Raw genomic sequence first — 21,479 nt, 5'->3', positions numbered from 1 at the left:
AAGACAGAGGTGGAATAGAATATATTGACAAATTAACATGGTTGATATGGGAATGTATAAGCATTAGGAGAGCACAGAGGAAGATACATTAAATTTTCCTAAAGAATGAGGGAATGAGGACCACCCTAGGGAGAGTGTGATATTTAAGCTGGGTCTTGAAATGAGAATAGGTGTTAGTTGGCCAGGGAGGGAAGGATAGATATTCCAGATGAAGGAACATCATGACTAGGGCATGGACTAAGACAGTGGGTAGCATGTTTGTGTGGGAAAGAGCAGTTGGCCTCTTTCCTGGAGATCACCATGTATTTGAGTTTGGAAGCATTGAGGCTTATAGGAGTTAGTCTAGGGTTACACTTAGGGAAGCACTGAATACCAGGTGGAAGAATTTGCACTCTACTCTGTGGGCAGCGGGCAACCCCTGCAGATTTCTAAGGGTGAAATAAGGTCTTTCGTTGTTCTTCAGTCACTAAGTCATGTCCAACTCTTTGCCACCCCATGGACTGCAGCACACCAGGCTTCCCTGTCCTTCACTGTCTCCCAGAGTTTGCTCAAACTCATGTCCACTGAGTCAGTGATGCTATCCAACCATCTCATCCTCTGCTGCCCTTTTCTCCTTTTACCTTCAATCTTTCCCAGCATCAGAGTCTTTTTCAATGAGTCAGTTCTTGGCATCACATGGCCAAAGTATTAGAGCTTCAACTTCAGCATCAGTCCTTCCAATGAATATTCAGCGTTGATTTCCTTTAGAAATGACTGGTTTCATCTCCTTGCAGTACAATGGATTCTCAGGAGTCTTCTCCAGCACCACAATTCAAAAGCATCAATTCTTGGGTGCTCAGCCTTTTTTATAGTCCAACTCTCACACCCATACATAACTACTGGAAAAACCATAGCTTTGACTAGACAGACCTTTGTTAGGAAAGTGATATCTCTGCTTTTTAATATACTGTCTAGATTTGTCATAACTTTTCTACTCAGGAGCAAGTGTCTTTTAATTTCATGATTGCAGTCACCATCTGCAGTGATTTTTGAACCCAAGAAAATAAAATCTGTCCCTGCTTCCACTTTTCTCCTATTTACCATGAACTGATGGGATCTGATGCTATGATCTTAGTTTTTTGAATGTTGAGTTTTAAGCCAACCTTTTCATTCTCCTCTTTTATCCTCATCAAGAGGCTCTATAATTCCTCTTCGCTTTCTGCCATTAGAGTGGTATCATCTGCATTTTTGATGTTATTGGTATTTCTCCCTGCAGTCTTGATTCTGGCTTCTGCTTCATCCAGCCCAGCATTTTGCGTGATATATTCTGCATAGAAGTTAAACAAGCAGGGTGACAGTATATAGCCTTGACGCATTCCTTTCCCAATTTGGAACCAGTCCTTTGTTCCATGTCAAGTTCTGTTGTTTCCTGACCTGCATACAGGTTTCTCAGGAGGCAGATAAGGTGATCTGGTATTCCTATCTCTTTAAGAATTTTCCACAGTTTGTTGTGAACCACACAAAGGCTTTAGCACAATGACAAAATTGGTCCCCTGGAGGAGGAAATGGTAAACCACTCCAGTATTCTTGCTGTGAGAACCCCCCATGAACAGTATGAACAGTATGGAATAAAATCTACCCTTTATAATTTTGGTATTCAAATGCTGGTTCTCCATTGTAAATGTCTGCTACCAAAAATGTGACTCATCTGGAGTACGTGACTGAAATGTTCTTTTCCTGATATATGCAATTTATGATTCAGATTTCCATTCGGATATCTGTGCCACTTGCCATGAACATGCTACCTGCTTGAAAAGAGAAAGGATGAGCATCTGTATCTGCAAATATGGATTTGTGGGCAATGGGAGGACTCATTGTATTGGTAAGTTCTGACTCTTGGCTAAGTTGAAAACTTCATCAAGAAACAAGATTCTCCAGTATTAAAGAGTTGGTGTCCTTGGGGGGCAAACATTGCTATTGTTCATGTGCTTTTATTATAAGAAGTTTTGTCAATTACAGTAAGTCTCTGTTTTCGTGTTTGGATATATCCTTTCTTTAGTGTTTACAAGGAATTATCCCTCACGTTAGAGGTCACTGAACTTGAATCTCTGGGAACTCTCTGACCTAACACAGATATGAAATCTGGTTTTAAGTCTTGGGTTTAACTTAGCAATTTGAGTGAGTATTGTCTTTTTAAATTTCTCGAGTTGTTTTGACAGAAAACTATTTTTATTAGTACCATGAGGAAAAACAAAGCACAATTGCCTATTGAACTTTTCTGGCTGATAGGTGAAATACTGTTTCTTTGAGTCTTATGTCTACCAAAATCCATCCTTCAAGTTTTTTGTAGTTGTGACCCTTTAAGCTCTTGGATGACTTACAGAAATACAAATACCTTTAGACTAGAAGTATCTGAAATAATTTTTTGTCTCAGAGAATCCACCATGCCATAGGGAAAGGGAGGGGAAGAGAAGTCGCTCCGCCGTGTCCGACTCTTCGCGACCTCATGGACTGCAGCCTACCAGGCTCCTCCGTCCATGGGCTTTTCCAGGCAAGAGTACTGGAGTTGGGTGATGGCACCATGCCATAGGAGTCAGATAATATCCAGTGTCAAGCCCAGTTCAGAGAGAGAGAGAGAGTTCCAGAGCAACTTTACGGTAATGGATGTTAGGATAATCATGGTTTTCTCCCAGCATCCATGTTACCTGCAGTGAACATATGGATAGTTTTACCTTGTAGCTGTGGATTGACAGTATATACCACCTTACTGTGGTATCTTTGGTTTTGTTTGCTTGTTTGTTTCCTAAAAAAAAAAACAATTAAATCCTGAGTTCAAAAACTCATATTCTACTTCACAGGTACATGTTTTCACAATCACACAACTTTGCTTGTTCCTGCAGGCTGGAGTTGGGCCTCCCTGACCCTCTCTGTTTAGGATACAAACACTATATACTTCATATTCCAATAATTGGTGTGCTGAGACCACACCATAGGTTGCAGGTAAGATTACAGATGTAGTGCTAAGTCATGGGACCTAAGAACTCTAGAATTCCCTACAAACCCATATGTCCCTTCTGATGAAGTCTGCAGGGCAGACGTGCCTCAGGAACAGTAGCAAAGGAACATTCCATCTTATGGGCAGGTGGGCTTGTATCTGAAAGCCCTGTGCCCTGCGTAGTAAGCCAGACTGGACACTTGACCTAGCTATGGCTTGAGGGTCCATTTGGCCTCTCTGTGTTCTTAGATCGTTTAACCACAGATAGTTTTAATGATGAATAGATTTAATTAAATTTTAAAAAGATAATGTAAGGAAAAGGAAAGAAAAAAAACCTACCATATTTTGAACGGAGTGTGGAGTGCTCTTGGGTTAGCAGGAATTGTGTGCAATTGTGAGAGGCAACTGAACTGTTGTGAGGGGACCAGTAATGTAATAAAACAGTAAGTGACAGACAAAAAACTCCAGTCCCTCAGCAGATGATATCCTCCCCCCAAAAAACCAGCTGGATAGATCACCTCTCAAGGGATGTAAGAGAAATTGGTCACAGGAGTTCCCTCTGATGGTATAGTCTAAGGCAGAGTGAGTGAATTCTAACCTGGGGGCCAGACTTCATTGCTGCCTGTTTTTGTAATAGGGTCTTAATTTGTTTACTGACTCACTGTGCTTTTATGATCCAAAGTACGGAGACCCATGACCGGCCTTTGAAAGAAAAAGTTTGCTGACCCCTGGGCTGGAGGACAGGAGGGAGGTTTATGTTCATTTGACATTGATTTCAAATGATTGAATTAGAAATAGTCACGGCAGCTCCTGTGGTCTCATCACGCATCCAGGTTCCAGCCCCTCCTCACTCGGTGATTAACATTGTTTATATGGATCACTAACAATCAGCAGGAGCTGCTCCTGCCACTGTATTAGCCCTGCCCCCGGATGAGGCTTGAGCACTAATTCCATTGTGTGTCCTGGTGACTCAGAAGTAACAAATTTTCCAGTTAATCATTGGATGCAAAATCATTCTACTTTGATTTTTGTAAAAAAAGGCAAGAGAATGGCTGAGCTGGAAAAGTGGGATTCTGCTGGATTTTTCCCCCCAGGCCTATGACAAGATCTTTTTAAGTGTGGAGAAGTTCAAAAAGCATCTCCATCTCCCAGTCTTCAAGTAGGATGGGCTATCAAAATGAGATGCTGAGTTTCTCTTGAGGTTTCGTACGCACTTGGCGTGAGATGAGGAGCCCATGTCCTGGAGTCTGAGAAGTATAGTGAGCGGAGGAGAGGCTGGGGAAATAGATCTTTCTGCTGTTGTCATAGAATATTGATTCCCAAGTCCGTAGCACAGGAGAACAGTCTGGGTGGTTGATCGTGGTATGGCGTGACAGCCCTTTCTGTGCTTTGTCTCAATGTACCCACAGATAAAGATGAGTGCCAGTTTGGAGCCAGTGTGGTCTGTGGGAACCATACATCTTGCCACAACACACCCGGAGGCTTTTATTGCATTTGCCTGGAAGGATATCGAGCCACAAACAACAACAAGACATTCATCCCCAATGACGGCACCTATTGCACAGGTACTCAGGAAGGGGGTTGCAGATGGCAATGCGGTGATGGCCGAGGGTACCTGGTACCTGGGATGTGGAGGATGGTGGGTATTTGGACATGGCCTGAGTGTTAGTTAGTATCAGGGAATTAGTGTTCATTTTGTTAGAAGGAATAGCTGTATTGTAGTATTTTAGGATAATATTCTTATTTTGGGAGCTGCATGCTAAAGTATCTAGGAGCGTTATTATGAAGCTTCTGGTGTAGTGTTTATTTATAAGATACTTTAAATGGCAAAATGTGAATGATTGCTGAATCTTGGGGGGTGGAGGTAGAACTAGGGGAGACTGTAATATTCTTTTGCTTGCTCTGTGTGTCTGAAATGTTTCATAACAAACAGCAAGGAGAGATTCTTCGAGATGGTGTGCCATCTTTGGAGGGACTGTGGTACTCGCCAGCTCTGTGCACACTGCCCCAGGGATGAGCTCTGTAATGCACCTATTAGAGTTGTGGGCTTGTCTCCTGGAGGAATAAGCTGAGTGAGGAGCACAACTTTTAGGATTTCAGTAGCTTTGAAGGTCAGGTTTTGGACATATGTTGGTCAAATAAAAGGAGTGGGCAAAGGCCTCCTAATTTTCAGTAGCTCCTGTTATTATTTTCATGATTGTATGTCATGATAATATAGCTCTTGGATTTTCTAAGGAAATCTTTGAAACAGTAATGAGGAGGAAAGGCAAGAAAAGACTCCTAGTTCTAAGATGGTTTTGTGTGGACTTAATGATTTTTCTTGAGGAGGTTATGGCAACCCACTCCAGTATTCTTGCCTGGAGAATCCTATGGACGGAGGAACCTGGCAGGCTACAGTCCATAGCATCACAAAGAGCTGGACAGGACAGGAGCGACTTAGCAGGCACAATGACTCTTCTTAAAAAGCTTTGTGATATTTAAAGGTTTGGGGGAGACACGAGAGAGGAGAGCATTTTTTATCTTTTTCCCAGGAACCGCAGGTTCTGATGCTCTGATTCATTCTCCCTCTTGACCTGTACCAAGGTAAAAGTCCCTCAAAGGGTACATTTGATTTATTCTTGGCATGAATGAGCACGTTCCCTCAGAGAAAACATTTTATAATATCTTGTTGTTTTAGGTAGCAAATTACTTGCTACATGATTGTAGAAGTGCAGTGTTGCAGAATTAAATTAGGTGCCTTTAAAAAAACACTTGGAAGATGATGGTTCATTCAATATACATTTTTCATGCGCTTCCTACGTGCCAAGGATGTGCTAGTAGGAGGTGATGGCGGATAGCTAATTTCAGTTGAATGTATTAGTCATGGGTAAGCAGAGGGCACTTTCCAGAGTCTGGAATCCTTGGAGGCACTTACCTTGGAAGTGGGTGAGAGATGCGATGCTTTCTGGAGGGCTTAACACCTGAAATTGTGTTTTCAAGTCTGTGGGAGTTTGACAGGAAAAATTTTGTAACAGTATGTTTCAGTATAGTTTCCAAGGATGCATTATGTTTTTTAAAGGATATGAAGAAGAGAAAGGAAGAAAAGAAATATTATATGCAAGGGCCAAATAGATGTCAGCTTAGGAAGAACTGACCTTCCTGGAACAAAATCCTTATCTAGGCTCTGCTTCTATTTATTCTACTTCTTGTAATTATTTAGTGACCTTCCCCTTTAAAAAAAAACTGAGGTATAATTCATTAAACCACAAAATGCCCTCTTTTAAAGGGTACAATTCAGTGGTTTTCAGTATAATTCAAAATAGTTGTGCAACAATCTCCATTACTCGATTTTAGAACCTCCCTTTAACCCTCAAAAGAAACCCCATATCCAATGGCAGTTATTCCCATTACTTTTTTTTTTTTTTTGAGGCCTTTATTTATTACTTTGTAAAACCTGATGGATGACTTTTCTTGATGACACTGAGTTTCTTGCAGAGTCACAGTTTCACAGAAACACCAGTGGACTTTAGGTAGGGCAGAAGCTTTAGCAAGTTTGGGGGTATCAGCAGTTATCCAGTGCTTGCCTGGAACCAGAAGATTATAAATCCCAGTTCTTGAATTCTGAGAAATTCCTGGGACTTGGTGTTCATTGTGCTCTGCAGGGTTCAAGTCAAGTTCAGGAGCTGTTGCAGGTAGGCCTCCTTGGATGTCACTGAGTATAGATGAGGGCTGAGCTGCAGCAGTTCTGGTGCTGGAGAACCCACAGACGTTCTGGTCCCCAGGCTGCCCCTGGAATGACTCCTGGCGATCCTGGAAACTTTGCGATGAGCCACAACCCAGAGGAAGAAGCTCTATGGCACTTGCAGCATGAGGGCATTCCAAAATACCGGAGGCCTGGACAAAGGCGTTGCTGTCCCTCGTGATGGTCTTCATTTCTTCACATCCTTGCCAACCCTGGATAATATCAATAACAGTCCCCATCTTAAATGGGTGTTTATGTTCCTCTAATGTGGCTTCCTAAGATATAGGTTTCTGAGCTGAATTTGGTGTTTGAGGAGGGACTGTGCCCTCTATTTTAGAGCATTTAAATGAAAGAAGAGAGTGAAAAAGTTGGCTTAAAACTCAACATTCAGAAAACTAAGATTATAGCATCCGGTCCCATCACTTCATGGCAGATAGATGGGGAAACGGTGGAAACAGTGGTTGACTTTGTTTTTCTGGGCTCCAAAATCACTGCAGATGGCGATTGCAGCAGTGAAATTAAAAGACACTTGCTCCTTGGAAGGAAAGTTATGACCAACCTAGACAGCATATTAAAAAGCAGAGACATTACTTTGCCAACAAAGGTCCGTCTAGTCAAGGCTATGGTTTATTCAGTGGTCATGTATGGATGTGAGAGTTGGACTATAAAGAAAGCTGAGCACCGAAGAATTGATGCTTTTGAACTGTGGTGTTGGAGAAGACTCTTGAGAGTCCCTTGGACTGCAAGGAAATCCAACCAGTCCATCCTACAGGAGACCAGTCCTGGGTGTTCATTGAAAGGACTGATGTTGAGGCTGAAACGCCAATACTTTGGCCACCTCATGCGAAGAGCTGACTGATTGGAAAAGACCCTGATGCTGGGAGGGATTGGGGGCAGGAGGAGAAGGGGACGACAGAGGATGGGATGGTTGGATGGTATGGTTGGATTGCATCATTGACTCGATGGACATGGGTTTGGGTGGACTCTGGTAGTTGATGATGGACAGGGAGGCCTGGCATGCTGAGGTTCATGGAGTTACAAAGAGTCAAACACGACTGAGCTGCTGAACTGAACTGAAATCTAGCATTTAAATCAAGCCGTGTGGCCACTCCCCTGCCTCTAGCCAAGAACCCCCTGCAAGGATGTGTACGTGTGCACGCTCATTGTTCATGGTCAGGGTCAGGCGTGGGTTATGAAGGAGTGGCTTGTGCTCTAGGGAGAGCTGAGTCAGTAGAGAGGCGAGGCCCATTCACAAATTGGCTATCAAGTGTTGAGGACCAAAGATCAAGCAGGCACTGTGTTAAGTGCTTTCCACATGTTTTATTTAATCTGTGCCAAAAAACCCTACTATAATTAACTTCATTTTACAGAAGTGGTTTGGAAAGGTTAAAGAACAGACATTAGTACAACTAGTAGGTAGCAGAATCAATTCTCCAACCTGGGTCTGTTTGACTTTCAAATCCATGAAAGAATTTTAAATACAGAACATCAGGGCTCTGGGATGAGGTCAGAGTGTCCTGCTCGGTTTTGCTTTATTTTCTACCAAAGTATGGTTCTGGCTGTGGATAAAGTTAAATAATCTTATATATAGAATGAGGCATAGGGAATTTTCTCCCTTGATTAGTTAACTATGTTAATACGGTTGCTCAGAACATTTTTTTCTTCACAAGCAAACATGTTATAACCTTGGAGACCCAATGGAATCTACCACTACGTGGGGAGTTTGTCCTGTTGAGCTTAACGTGATGACCTTAACATGTCTATCCAGTCAAGATCTAGAACAGTTTAGTAAAGGTATGCTTTGGGAGCATTAGGAAATAGCAGAGGATTAACTGTGAAAATCATGTCGTACTCATCTCAGTGATATATGGTAAATACATCTAGACTTCCTTAAGGCAATTGATGTTCCTGACAATCTCTGTGGACAAGACAGAGAATTATTGATTGGATGATGTTAAAATTAGATTGTAAAGGAAGAAACAGTGTGGTGTAGTGTTTAAGGATATGGTCTCAGGAGCCAGACACCTGGCTTCTGATTCTAGCCTTTCCACCATTTAACCTGCATGGCTTCATGTTAACCATTCTATGCTTCAGTTACTTCATCTGTAAAATGGGGATAATAATAGCATCAACCTCCCAGAGTTTTTGTGAAGAATAAATAAGGTGGAAAATAATCATTAATAAGTAACAAAGTGTTTAGAACAGTGCTTGACGTGCACAAGATGACATGCAGGAGTTATCGTTATTAATAGTCATTATAACAATTATTGTTATTAGGCTGTTGAATGACTGTACACAAAGCAAATGGATTAATGCCTGCAGTGACTCATACAGAGCTAATCAGTATCTAGAAACTCCAAGTGTTTTCCATACCACTGCATTTTTGCCTTATAATACTTGGGCCTTTAATTTTTAGTAGCTCCTGAAAAATTAATTTATTCCTACTCACTACTTTTTAGGAATCTGGGGCAGGTGGACAGGCTGGAAAATGGTTTCTGTGTTAAAAATGTATACATAAACACATTTTACAAATTCCTCAGTGGGGGGGGGGGGGCGGAAATCTTACTAAGCTAAGATGATAGATCCAGTCTAGGAACACAGTGCTGAAATCATTTCTAAAGTCTGTCCTAGATTGAGATTGATTTTAAGAATCCTCTCTTAACAGTTACCCAAACTTCCATGATTTTGTTATCAACAATGTTTGTTGGGTTTGCCTGGTGGCTCAGTTGAATCTGCCTGCCAATTCAGGAGACATGGGTTTGATCCCTGATCTGGGAAGATCCCACAGGCAAATAAGCCCATGTGCCACAACTATTGAGCTTGTGGTCTAGAGCCCGGGAGCTGCAACTGCTGAAGTCTGTGCTCCCTAGAGCCCGTGGTCCCTAGAGCCTGTGCTTCCTGCTCCGAAACAACAAAAGCCGCAGTGATGAGGAACCTGGACACCTCAGCTATAGAGTAGCCCCTGTTCACTGCAACTAGAGGAAAAGCCCACAGAGCAACAAAGACCCAGCACAGCCAAAAATAGATAACAACACTGTAGAAGAAAGAGCAAAAAGCAATGTTTGTTTGACTGGTTTCACTTCTCGCCACCCTTTGTTGTGTTTTATGATGTCTTCTCCTTTCTTGACAATATTTATTCTGATTTTTTTTTTTTGGTCAGTAGTGTGGTTCTTGAGATCATTCATGTTCTAAAATGTCATTCCCTTCCTTAAATATAGCACGATGTTTTGCTCTGCTTTCCTTAGAACTCTGTACATATTACTCCTGTGCTATCTGGCATTTAGTGTTTCAGACAAGAAGTCCTGGGTCAGGTTGCTTCTCTTTTCCTCATAAATTACTATTCCCTTCTCTCAGGAGGTTTATAGATTTTTCTCTTCTTCCTTGAAACCCAGAATGACTCATTTTTCAACATTCATGCCTGTCACCTTAAAAGGCTATTTTTTATTTGAATACAAAACTGGAGCGTTTTTTTTTTTGACATTAAATTTTTATATATTCACTCCATTTTCTTCTGTAATTCCTTTTAAATAGATATTGAATGTTTGGGGTCTGTTCTCATATTATTTTTTTGTCCCATAATTTCTATCTTAGATAATTAATTTTTCTATGTGTTTTGGAGAATTCCTTGAGTTGAAATTTGTGCATTTATTTTCAGTGCCTCTATTGAGCTTTTATTTTTGGCATTCGTATTTTGCTTTTAATTTCCAAGACTTCATTTTTTTTCCCCTCAGAAATTCCCTTTTTCTTTAATACAGTATCTTCTTCACCTTATTTGGATTTCAGCATCTCTTCCTATGTCAGGAGTGTCTTAGTTAACTCTACTCCTCCCACCCCACAATGCCCCCCAAATTTAGTGGTTTAAAACAACAATTTATTATTTGCTACAGTTCTGTGGCTAGCTGGTTTTGTCACTTGTGTACAGATATTCAAGTGGTGGCTGGTCTAGGCTGGGCTGATGAAGGAAAGCCTCTCTCACGTACGGCTCGGTTGGAGTGTGTGTGTGTGTGCAGTTGTGTCCGACTCTTTGGACCCTATGGACTGTAGCTCTCCAGGCTCCTCTGACCATGGCGTGGAATTTTCCAGACAAGAATACTGCAGTGGGTTGCCATTTCCTACTCCAGGAGCTCTAGCCATGTCTCATGGGTCTCCTGTGTTGGCAGGCGGATTCTTTACCACCAGCGTCACCTGGACCTTGATTCTAGCTGTCAAGCAGGCTACCTTAGTTCTCCTTCACGCAGTATCTCGTCCTTAGGGCCTCTCTGACTGGCCTGTCTCCCAAGCACCGCAGCCTGAGTTTTCTGTAGCGTGGACACTGGATTCCAGCTGAGGGAGAGAGGAAGCTGCCAGGCGTCGCCTAAGGCGATGTCCAGAGCAGGCGCCATGTTGCTTCTGCCAAGTTCCATTGGACAAAGCCAGTCTCAAGAGCGGCTCAAGAGGAGGGGAAATGGATTCCATTCTTGATGGGAAGAGAGGCAAGAAAGGAAGGGGAAGAGTTGTTGACAGCCATCTTTGGAGTGCATTTCCCACAGAGTTTCCCAAAGATGTAGGTTGATCAGAATTGGTCCCTTGGGTCTCCTCCAGCAACTGAATGAATTACTGTTTCCCAGACAACAACCAGCTAGCAACGAGGCAGGTATTCCTTGGCCCAAAACCCCAAACCAAACAAACCAGTATAAAGACTATAGTGAATTTTAATAAAATCACTAAACAAAAATATGAAAGGATTCTGAGATTATATTCTTCCTTTTGGGCAGGGGCATTGTTAAAACATTCTTTTTTATTTTTTAAATGAAATGATAGTGTTAGTTTTTTTGAGGAAAAAAAAGACTTTACTGGAAAATTAGAATATTGGTCAAAGAAAAGAAATGCAAGAAGGCAAAGTGGTTGTCTGAGAAGATTTTACAAATAGCTGAGGGAAGAAGAGAAGCAAAAGGTAAAGGAGAAAGGGGACGATAATACCCAACTGAATTCAGAGTTCCAGAGGACAGCAAGGAGAGATGAGAAGGCCTTAAGTGAACCATGCAAAGAAATAGAGAAAAACAATAGAATGGGAAAGACTAGAGATCTCTTCAAGAAAATTGGAGATATCAAGGGAACATTTTGTGCAGGGATGGGCATGATAAAGGACAAAAATGGTAAGATTAAGAGGAGGTGGTAAGAACACAGAAAACTGTACAAAAAAGGTCTCAGTGACCTGGATAACCATGATAGTGTGGTCACTCACCTAGAGCCAGACATCCTGGAGTGTCAAGTCAAGTGGGCCTTAGGAAGCATCGCTATGAACAATGCTAGTGGAGGTGACAGAATTCCAGGTGAGCTATTTCAAATCCAAAAAGATGATGCTGTGAAAGTGCTGCACTCAATATGCCAGCAAATTTGGAAAACTCAGCAGTGTCCACAGGACTGGAAAAGGTCAGTTTTCATTCCAGTCCCAAGGAAGGGCAATGCCAAAGAATGCTCAAACTGCAGTTGCACTTATTTTATATGTTAGCGAGGATATGCTCAAAATCCTTCAAGGGAGGCTTCAGCAGTGAACTTAGAATTTCCAGATGTACAAGCTGAGTTTAGAAAAGGCAGAGGAACCAGAGACCGGATTGCCAACATTTGTTGGATCATAAAGAAAACAAGGGAATTCCAGAAAAATATCTACTTCTTCTTCATTGATTACACTAAAGTCTTTGACTATGTGGAACACAACAAAGTGGAAAATTCTTAAAGAGATGGGAATACCAGACCACCTTACCTGTCTTCTGAGAAACTTGTATGTGGGTCAAGAAGCAACAGTTAGAACCTTACATGGAACAACTGAGTGCTTCAAAATTGGGAAAGGAGTGTGACAAGGCTGTATATTGTCACCCTGCTTATTTAACTTATATGCAGAGTACATCATGCAAAATGCCAGGCTGGATGAAGCACAAGCTGGAATCAAGATTGCCAGGAGAAATATCAACAACATCAGATATGCAGATGATACCAACTCTAATGGTGCAAAGAGAAGAGGAATTAAAGAGCCACTTGATGAGGGCGAAAGAGAAAAGTGAAAAAGCTGGCTTAAAACTCAGTATTCAAAAACTAAGATCATGGTAGCCGGTCCCATCACTTCATGATAAATAGAAAGGGAAAAAGTGGAAGCAGTGAAAGATTTTATTTTCTTGGGCTCCCAAATTATTGCATACAGTGACTGCAATCATGAAATTAAAAGAATTTTACTCCTGGGGAAGAAAAGCTATGACAAACCTAGACAATATATTAAAAAGCAGAGATATCACTTTGCTGACAAAGGTCCGTCTAGTCAAAGCTATGGTTTTTCCAGTAGTTCATGTATGGATGTGGGAATTGGACCATGAAAAAGGCTGAGTGCTAAAGAATTGATGCTTTTGAATTGTGGTGCTGGAGAAGACTCTTGAGAGTTCCTTAGACTACAAGGAGATCAAGTCAGTCAATTCTAAAGGAAATCAGTCCTGAATATTCATTGGGAGGACTGATGCTGAAGCTGATGCTCCAGTACTTTGGCCACCGGATGTAAAGAGCTGACTCATTGGAAAAGACTCTGATGATGGGAAAGACTGAAGGCAAAAAGAGAAGGGGGCGACAGAGGATGAGATGATTAGATAGCATCATTGCCTCAATGGACATAAATTTGAGCAAACTTTGAGAGATAGTGGAAGACAGAGGAGCCTAGAAGTCCACGGGGTTGCAAAGAGTTGGACAGGACTTAATAATTGAACAACAACAACACCATCAACAGCAATATCAGTTCTTCCAAAATTACAGGTCTTTGAAATCCCAGAGTCTGGGAACAATCAGACTTTCTTCAGTCACACTGCCCCTTCTGTCCTCTGTCCCCCTGATAGTTCTTGCAAATGTCCTGGAAAAAGTCCCCTTTTACTTATGGTACTTTTCTTTCTCTAAGTGAAATAGGTGTCTCTGTGGCTCTGATGGAGTTTCTAAAGCTTTAAATTTCGTTCAGTAAGCCAAGTTGGAGGGGAAAAACTGCTAACTTGCAGAAAGATTTCTTTTTTTCAGCCTCTGAATGATTGTGTGGTTTTTACTCCTGCACCTGCTACCACTGGCAATCTTCAGTCAAAGGGAAAAGTCTGCTAAGAAACATGTCTTATCCTTCTTGAAGGCTGTTTTAAGCACTTCTGGTCTTGGTAAAATTAGTGAGACCCTTCTAAGTAGCTTCTTTTCTTCTTGCCTTATGCTCATGAAACAATTTTCACTCTGGTCTAAGCTGTTTGTATTAGGAATTCTTCAGATATTTTAACATAAAGTTGATGCCAGCCTTGTTTTATAGTAATTTAATTTTTTACCATACTTATTCAGGTTCATTTTGTTGGTTTGTCAAGAGAGTTGGTAACAGTTGTTGGCTTTTATAAATTTTCAGAACACATTGACAAATATTTATTGAGCACCTGTTGGTGCCTATGATATGGACACAGGAGAAGGACTCTTAAGGAGTACAACAAATTTGTGATACAGTTACAAACAAATGCATCTACTTAAAAGTGTAGATTGAGAATGTGAGAAGTGGCTATCAGGAAGAATGGATAAAGAAGATGTGCCATGTTTATACAACGGAATATTACTCAGACGTTAAAAAGAACAAAATAATTTGCAGCAACGTGGGTGGACCTGGAGATTGTCACACTGAGTGAAGTAAGTCAGACAGAAAAGGAGAAATAGCACACAACATCCTGAATATGTGGAATCTAAAAAAATGGTATAAATGAACTTATAAAACAGAGACTCACAAACTTTCAGAATAACCTTATGGTTGCTGGGGGGTAGGGAAGGGGATAGTTTGGGAGTTTGGGATAGACATGTACACACTGCTGTTTTTAAAGTGGGTAACCAACAAGGACCTACTGTATTGTACAGGGAACTCTGCTCAGTGTATGTGGCAGCCTGGATGGGAGGGGAGTTTGGGGGAGAATGGATACGAGTATATGTATGGGCGAGTTCCTTCTCTGTTCACTTGAAACTATTGCAACACTGGTAATTGGCTTAACCCCAATACAAAACGAAAAGTTAAATCCCTCAGCACAAAGAAGAAATGGCTATCACAATGTCCAACCCTTTTCTCCTTTTTGTTTTTCTCTCCCTTCTTGTATGGGTCTCAAGACATAGATGAGTGTGAGGTTTCCAGCCGATGCAGGCACGGAGGGCGGTGTGTGAACACTCGTGGGAGCTATGAATGCTACTGTATGGATGGATACTTGCCAAAAGGTGGACCTGTGCCTTTCCATCCGACCAGAGATGCCACGTCATGCACAGGTGGGTTCCTGGCAAAGAATGCAGCATCTGAAGGTGAGAGTCTATTGATGACTCTCCTGCTCTGAGCCTAAGTCAATGGGTCTGTGTTGAGGATGTTGGTGGGAATTTGTGTTTTGCATATTTATAACCTATAAAATTAAATAAGTCATGATAGAGGGGGCTATATTAAAGTTAAAAAAACTTTAGGGATTTTTGTAGTCAATAGATATTCAGATATTAACCATTATATTAGATAGTAAACACAGCTAATCTGGTAAGGACCAGCATCTCAAAAGTTACCAAGGAAGTTATAAAGGCTTATATATTTTAGGATATTGTGCAAAACGAAAGTTATACTTTGTTGGGCTAGGCTTCTCTTCATTGTTGTTTAGTCCCTAAGTCATGTCTGACTTTTGTGTAACCCCGTTGACTGTAGCCCACCAGCCTCCTGTCCCTGGCATTTCCCACACAAGGATACTGGAGTGGGTTACCATTTCCTTCTTCAGGGGATCTTCCCAAATCAGGGATCGAACTCACGTCTCCTGAATTGGCCGGTGGGTTCTTTACCCCTGAGTCACCAGGGAAGCCCGCAGGCTTATCTTCAGTTAGTGTAAATTAGTGCGAGTTGATTGCCAGATCCTTTCAGTTTTGTGCTGTTACTTGTGGAAGACCAGACGACTGAATAGAGACACTCATTGGAAACGTGCCCAGAAGTCTTGTAGAAATGAGTCAGTCTATTTTAAAATATGACTCGCGTGTGTGTATGTAAGGGAAGAGAGGATAAAATAAAGATGGAAAGAGATTATGTATTTTGAAAATATACATTCATATAGTAACAAGTTTGACATTAATTTATTTTCAGAAATAGACTGTGGGACCCCTCCTGAGATTCCAGGTGGCTATATCATAGGAAATTATACCTCTAGGCTTGGCAGTCAGGTTCATTATGCTTGCAAAGAAGGATTCTTCAGTGACTCAGAAGATACAGTTTCCAGCTGCACGGCCATGGGCACATGGGACTCCCCCAAATTAAACTGCCAAGGTGAGTTTTCCGAAGGTCCAGCTTCCCAGCTTACAGCATCTGGAGGCTGTTTTCCTATTTCTCTCTAAATCTCTTTTTGGGATAATGAATGAAGTAAATAAATCCAATAATTTCTTGTTGTTTCTACTAGGTTTTCAGTTGATTCTCTTGGTATTTAAAGGAATAATATCATCTGCTAATGATGATAATTCCATCTTTCATTTTCCCATGTTTATAATAGTCATGTTTTTCTCTTAACTGACCACTTAGTTAGTGTTTTCAGAGCAAAAGTTTAAGTATTAGTATTGACTTTGAACTTTCTTTCCTTATTCCTGACTTTCATGGGAGTAGTTTGAGTATTTCATAATCAGTCATGATTCTGGCTTTCTGATGTTACCGACATCTAGTTATGTTTTTATGTACACTGATAGAGAGCTATGTGCTAAGTTCTGTTCTAAGCACTCATTCAGTCCTTACAATATCCCTATGAATGTGTGCTATTATTATCGCACTTTACAGATGGAAAAACTGAGGCATGGAAAAGTTAAGTAATTTGTTTGAGGTTATTGAACTAGTGATAGAGCTGACATTTGAACTCAAAATTCTAGTTTCTGAGGTTGTATGCTTTATCATTCTGGTATACTCCTGTTTTTGTGATGCTGTTGGCTTCTGGTTTGTTTTCTACTTTTGTCTTCATCATTTTACCAGTTTTTGGCTATATATACATGATATTAAGGAAGTATTCATCTATTTCCATTTTTTACTGGGATTTGTATCATTTTTATCGTGTCTTTTAAGCATGTATTAAAGTGAAAGTGAAAGTGAAGTTGCTCAGTCGTGTCCGACTCTTTGCGACCCCATGGGCTGTAGCCTACCAGGCTCCTCTGTCCATGGGATTTTCCAGGCAATAGTCCTGGAGTGGATTGCCATTTCCTTCTCCAGGGGATCTTCCAACCCAGGGATCGAACCCGGGTCTCCTGCATTGTAGACAGACGCTTTACCATCTGAGCCACCAGGGAAGTCCAAGCATGTATTAAGGTGATCATGTATACTTTTCTCCTTTCAACCAGTTATATGTTGGTTTATATTATTAAATTTCCTAATAATGATCAATACTAGTTGCTGGAATGGATTCTTCTGGGTCTTTGGTATTTTATTTTTTCAGTCTGGATTATATTTCTGAAATTATATCTAAAATTCTTGCATTGATATTCATAAGTAAGATTGGTCTATTTTCTTTTCTATGCTATCTTTGGTGGTATAGTTATTAATGTTATTCTAAATTTTGAGAAAAGAAAGTGAAAGCATTTCCTTCTTTCTGTATTCTCTGGAATACAATAAACAGGATTTTTGAAGATTTCACCTGGAAAACCATCTGGATGTGGTACTTGGGGAGAGGTAGTCCTTGGGATATTAAAAAAGAAAATGAATACTTACTGGTCCTGTTTAAGTTTCCTATTCCTTTTGACATTCATTTTGGTAATTTACATGTTCTTAAAAACATCATCAATTTCAAATTTATTTGCAGAGAGAAGGGTAAGGCACTCACTTACTTTATACGCACTTACTTTTTGATTTCCTGTAGTTATATGTGTTATACTACTGAAATATTGGAGACAGTTTCAAATGTCTATCGATAAAGAAAGAAATTAGTCAAATAAATCATAGCATATACATGAGATGGACTATTCTGTAGCTAATACGTTGAAAAGAATGTTTACTGACATAGGTATATTAACAGTATATTACTGAATTACAAACTATATGAATAATATGCCCTTAATTTTGAAAATTTTCACATATACACGTTTATGAAAAAGTTTAGAAAGCTATGCATTAAAACGTGAACTGTGCAGAGGAATTCCCTGGTGATCCAGTGGTTAGGATTCCTCACTTCCACTGCAACGGGCATGGGTTTGGTCCCTGGTGGGCGAACCAAGCTCCTGTATTCCATGCTGCTGTGCTTAGTTGCTCAGTCCTGTCCAACTCTGTGTGACCCCATGGACTGTAGCCCTCCAGTCTCCTCTGTCAATGGGCATTCTCCAGGCAAGAATACTGGAGTGGGTTGCCATGCCATCCTCCAGGGGATCTTTCCAACCCAGGGATCAAACCCAGGTCTCCCACATTGCAGGCGAGTTCTTTACTGTCTGAGTCACCAGGAATGCCCCCTGGATGCCATAGGGTGCAGCAAAAACAAAGCAAAACAAACCCCGAAAATGTTATTGAAGGAATTTTTTTTTTACGTATTAGACAAAGTAACAAAGTTGTTTCCATTTTGGAAAAAAGAAAATAAAGCAATTGTCATGGAAGTTATTGTGTATCTGAGACACCTCAGTGATGGGCTTGGCTAAGTTAATCCTTTTGATATTCCGATTTGCGATTCAGGCTCTGATCGCATTCTGATAATTGTCATCCTGGGGGTTAAGGAATTCTAAAAGTACATTTTAGTTCTCACATTGTCTTTCTGTGGATCAATTAAAATACAGAACTGAGATTAAAATGTGCCATAATGCATGTCAAAGAACTCCCTAGAGAGTTACGTAAGAAACTTCATATAAGACAATTCATATTACTTTGAAAATCAGTCGTCATCCAGATTATTGAACTGAGAATGGAGAAAGTTAATTTAGAGAAGAGTGCTTGTTCCATTCCCCAAAGAACTGTCACTTAGCAGGTCTTCATGTCTTTCTTCCCTCCGGTTATAACTGTTCCCTGTGCTTGCTGACACCCTCCCCCGTGTCACCACATGGCCACCGGCTTCTCCCTGCTGCGCTTTCTCTCTAAGCTCGCGCCTTCATATTTATCCTTCTTCAGTCGTCTTTGGGGCTCCAGAATCTGGGCCCTGTGCCAGCCGGCACTGTATTTTTAGTTGAGCGTTGTGAAGCCGCAGGAATTGGGAATTCCGCTGAAAACACTAGCAAACTGTGAACTTGGATGCTGAAGAGCAGGTACTTAGGAAAGGAGCAGCTGTGTGGTCCAGATGGCAGCGTGTGTGTCTGAGGATGGACTTCCCCACCAGAGAAGGCACAGTTGGCGGATCCTGCTGTTTGCCTTCTCCCAATTACTGGAGGCTCTGCTGCTGCTTTGGTGAGGGGGGATGGAGGGAGGCTGTGACATAAATTCCCTGTTCAAGCAGGCCTCAGAAGTGGATGATGGAAGGGAAGATGACACCTTCCAAAATAGGTAAGACTTTGTGGAAACGTGCATCACACATTTCCAGCATCTCTCTGGAGAAGACAATCTCTAGCTTGCATTTCCTTTGTTGTTCAGTTTCTAAGTCATGTCTGGCTCTTTGCCACCCCATGGACTGCAGCACGTCAGGCTTCCCTGTCCTTCACTGTCTCCCAGAGTTTGCTAAATTCATGTCCGTTGAGTTGGTGATGCCATCCAACCACTTCATCCTTTATTGCCCCCTTCTCCTGCCCTCCATCTTTCCCAGCATCAAGGTCTTTTCCAGTGAGTCGGCTCTTCATATCAGGTGGCCAAGGTATTAGAGCTTCAGCTTCAGCATTAGTCCTTCCAGCAAATATTTGGGGTTGATTTCCCTTAGGATTGACTGATTTGATCTCCTTGCTGTCCAAAGGATTTTTAAGAGTCTTCTCAGCACCACAGTCCTAAAGTATCAATTCTTCAGTGCTCAGCCTTCTTTCTGGTCCAACTCTTGACACCTGTACACAACTACTGGTAAAACCATAGCTTTGACTGGACAGACCTTCGTTGGCAAAGTGATGTCTCTGCTTTTTAATAGGCTGTCTAGGTTTGTCATAGCTCTTATTTTGCTATTACTATTATTTTTTTTTAATTTTCAGAAAAGGTGCCAGTTGTAAGTGACAGCTTAAAGAATTTGAGTTTTAAAAAATTCAGCCAAGCCAAGAGCAAGGTGAGGGAATCACTTTAACCACATTATCATTAGCAACAAATCCAGAGTCCAGCTCTGATGCTATACCTGATAGATCCTGTGACTAGGCAAGTCTGGAGTCTGGAAGGAGAAAAACCAGATACACCATGAACTGTTCTATAAGAGTGAATTCTCAAGTATCATGTAAGAAAAATGGGTAAAACCTTAGAGAGTTCAGATGGAGAGATGGGTGGGTCAAGGATGAGGTGGCATTTGCATTCTTCCTTTTGGGTAGTGACAGTGGTTAGCAGTGTAGGTGGGCCAGTTGAGGGTTCTGGGACCATCCAGGTTTGTTCCCATCATTTTGGGGGCTTTATCTTCAGGCTGGGAGTTCTCACCAGAGTGTGTCTGGTACTGAACAGTCCCTTAAGAATCCACTTCTATGCTTGCTTCTTGCTTAAAACTCCTCTAAAAACAGTGAAACGGCCACTGCACCTAGAGTCAGATCCTAACTCCTAACCATGGGTAAATATTTGTTTATCTGTTTGGCTGTATGGGTTCTTAGTTGTGGCATGCAGGATCTAGTTCCCTGACTGGGGATCGAACCCAGGCTCCTTGTACTGGGAGCGCAGAGTCTTAGCCGCTGGACCACCAGGGAAGTTCCATAACCATGGATTTTGAAGCCAACATGGGTCAGGTCCTTTTGTGTTTCTGTACAGGTTACGTCTCCCAATATTCTCTCCCAACCAGTATGTCTCTTATCAGCTTCAAGGCCTTTTCTCTCTACTTGAAATAATTGCCAATCTGCTTTAAAACATTGTTATTGTGGTAGACCACACATAGTATAAAGTTCACCGTTTTAGCCATTTATAAGCCATCTATAAATGTACAGTTCAGTAGCATAAAGTGTATTCACAGTGTTGCGTGAATCACTGCTGTCCATTTGCACCATACAAAACAGAAGCTCTGTACCCATTAAAAAAGAATCCCCCATTCCTTCTCGCTCTTCTACTTTCTGTCCCTGTGAATTTGTATTATAGTTACCTCGTATGTGTGGACTCATACAAGACTTGTCTTTTTATGTCTGGCTTACTTGACTTAACATAATATTTTCAAGGTTCATCCATGTTACAGCATGTATAAAACTTCATTTGTTTTTTTCCCTTTTAGTTTCATTGAGAGGTGATTAACATGCATCACTGTATAAATTTAGGGTGTGCAGCATAATGATTTGACTTACATACACCATATCATGAAATGATTATCACTGTGAATTTAGTGCTGATTCATCGTCACACACAGATACAACATTAAAAAAAGAGAAAATGCGGGCAAGTCCCTGGTGGTCCAATGGTTAGGACTCTGCACTTCCACCACAGGCAGCCCAGGTTTGAGCTCTCATGGGAAAACTAAGATCTCACAGGTCAGCTAAATGAATACTTAGAAGCTACACACTGGATGTTTCCATTTAAAAACAAGAAATAGAAAAATGATAGCCTTTTTCCTTGTGATGAGAACTTTTCGGATTTACTCTCAACAATTTTCTTATATAATGTATAGCAGTGTCAATTTATCACTTTGTACATTTCATGCCAAGTACTTATTTCTTTTATAACTGGGAGTTTGTACCTTTCGAAGAACATCATTCCTTTTTCAGGCTGAATAATTT

The 21,479-nt window shown here is 41.1% G+C and overlaps 1 protein-coding gene across 1 annotated transcript in view; it reads left to right on the top strand.

Annotated features, from left to right (window-relative positions):
• SUSD1 (sushi domain containing 1) overlaps positions 1 to 21,479 on the top strand; it is a 109,369-nt gene that overhangs the window by 2,618 nt on the left and 85,272 nt on the right. Inside the window, exons 3-6 of the mRNA XM_068973655.1 lie at positions 1,742 to 1,861; positions 4,384 to 4,539; positions 14,820 to 14,972; positions 15,814 to 15,993. Of these exons, the coding sequence (XP_068829756.1) occupies positions 1,742 to 1,861; positions 4,384 to 4,539; positions 14,820 to 14,972; positions 15,814 to 15,993 (609 nt within the window). The remainder of the gene's footprint in view (positions 1 to 1,741; positions 1,862 to 4,383; positions 4,540 to 14,819; positions 14,973 to 15,813; positions 15,994 to 21,479) is intronic.

Source organism: Capricornis sumatraensis, chromosome 6 (assembly GCF_032405125.1).
Source record: "Capricornis sumatraensis isolate serow.1 chromosome 6, serow.2, whole genome shotgun sequence".
Classification (NCBI taxonomy): domain Eukaryota; kingdom Metazoa; phylum Chordata; class Mammalia; order Artiodactyla; family Bovidae; genus Capricornis; species Capricornis sumatraensis.
The sequence above is the reverse complement of the archived record's forward strand: the minus strand, read 5'-3'. Positions and strand labels throughout refer to the sequence as shown.